The sequence below is a fragment of the Suncus etruscus genome, chromosome 2 (assembly GCF_024139225.1).
Source record: "Suncus etruscus isolate mSunEtr1 chromosome 2, mSunEtr1.pri.cur, whole genome shotgun sequence".
Classification (NCBI taxonomy): domain Eukaryota; kingdom Metazoa; phylum Chordata; class Mammalia; order Eulipotyphla; family Soricidae; genus Suncus; species Suncus etruscus.
Window position 1 is genome coordinate 65,727,163 of NC_064849.1, and position 1,256 is coordinate 65,728,418.

General features: G+C 51.6%; 1 protein-coding gene across 1 annotated transcript in view; it reads right to left on the minus strand.

The window, feature by feature from the left end:
* NGDN (neuroguidin) overlaps positions 1 to 894 on the minus strand; it is a 9,892-nt gene extending 8,998 nt beyond the window's left edge. Inside the window, exon 1 of the mRNA XM_049768970.1 lies at positions 832 to 894. Within this exon, the coding sequence (XP_049624927.1) occupies positions 832 to 894 (63 nt within the window). The remainder of the gene's footprint in view (positions 1 to 831) is intronic.
* Between the last annotated feature and the right edge of the window lie 362 nt (positions 895 to 1,256).

Sequence of the window (1,256 nt, forward strand, 5' to 3'; positions counted from 1 at the left end):
CGCTTTAGCAATGGGAAGGAAAAATCCAGGTACGATACTTACGGGGGCCGCCATCTTGGCCAGGCCCGTTTCTTCCGGACTCGCACTTCCGGTGAGCGGACGTCGTAGGAAAGACGTGAGATGTCAACCAATCGGATTGGCAGGTTGGTCTTTTTTTTTTTTTTTAATAGATTTGTTTTTTTACTTCCGCCCCAAAGAAGGACCTGCGAGAGGCGGGGCCAGACTCAGCCAATGAAATCGAATAATTGGCCGAGGTCGGAGGATTTAGCTAATGACGAAGCATTTGATTGGTAGATGGAGTAGAACGATGCGGACATGCAATTGATCGACAGGCACGGACGACCAATGATAAAAAAAGAACTTAGACGCGACCTGAGAGTGGATTGGCTGGCTTCTGCATGCTCCTGTTGGAGATACGTCGCTTGCAATTCCGGAAGTGGCCACTATGGCGGCCCTGGGTTACTTCCTGGGAAGCCACGTTTCGTGGCGCCGCCATTGCTCTGGCTATTGCTTTTTGCTTGCTCTGTGCGAGTTTCCTCGCAGACACCCCCTTCCCGCCACCCGCAGGCTCTTGAATTGATTTGGTGGCAACGGTTGAATGTAGCTGGAAAAGCCACTCAGTCTCTGGACATTATGTAGATGAGAGTCGGAGCCGCCAAGGCCCGTTTAAAGACGCAGGTCCTTATCGTAAGCGCCAGGGGACGCTGCGCAGACGCCCGGGATGGGCCCAGGCCTAGTAGGGACGAGGGTGGGCTGTGTCACACGCCCCCGAGGAGGCCGCTAGGACTTTAGGGACCCAGCCCTGGCTCCTTTCCCGTTATGGAAACTCACCCGTTTGCTCGACTCCTGCTGCTGCTGTTGCCGGGCTCTAGGGCCGGCCCTGCTGCGGAGCATCGGGCATTACTACTGTTTCTGTAAATGAGGGGGCACAGACAGCAATTGGGGGGCATAGTTTCATTGAGATTCAATGCACGTGCCAGAACATTCATCCGCTTAACGGCTAAAATTCGATGGTTTGCATTGTGCAAATATCCAATTTAGAACTTACAGCCCTAATAAAAAAAAATAGTGTCTCCTTTATCAATTATTTTCCCCGTATTTTACAAACTCTACCTTCATGCCTAAGTAATCACTAGTGGGTAGGGCATTTGCCTCACATGCGGCTGACTCTTGTTCTATCGTGAGCCCGTTAGATGTGATCCCTGAGCACCCCCGGTGTGGCCCCAAAAAACAAAACCAAAAAGTGGAATCCTAAA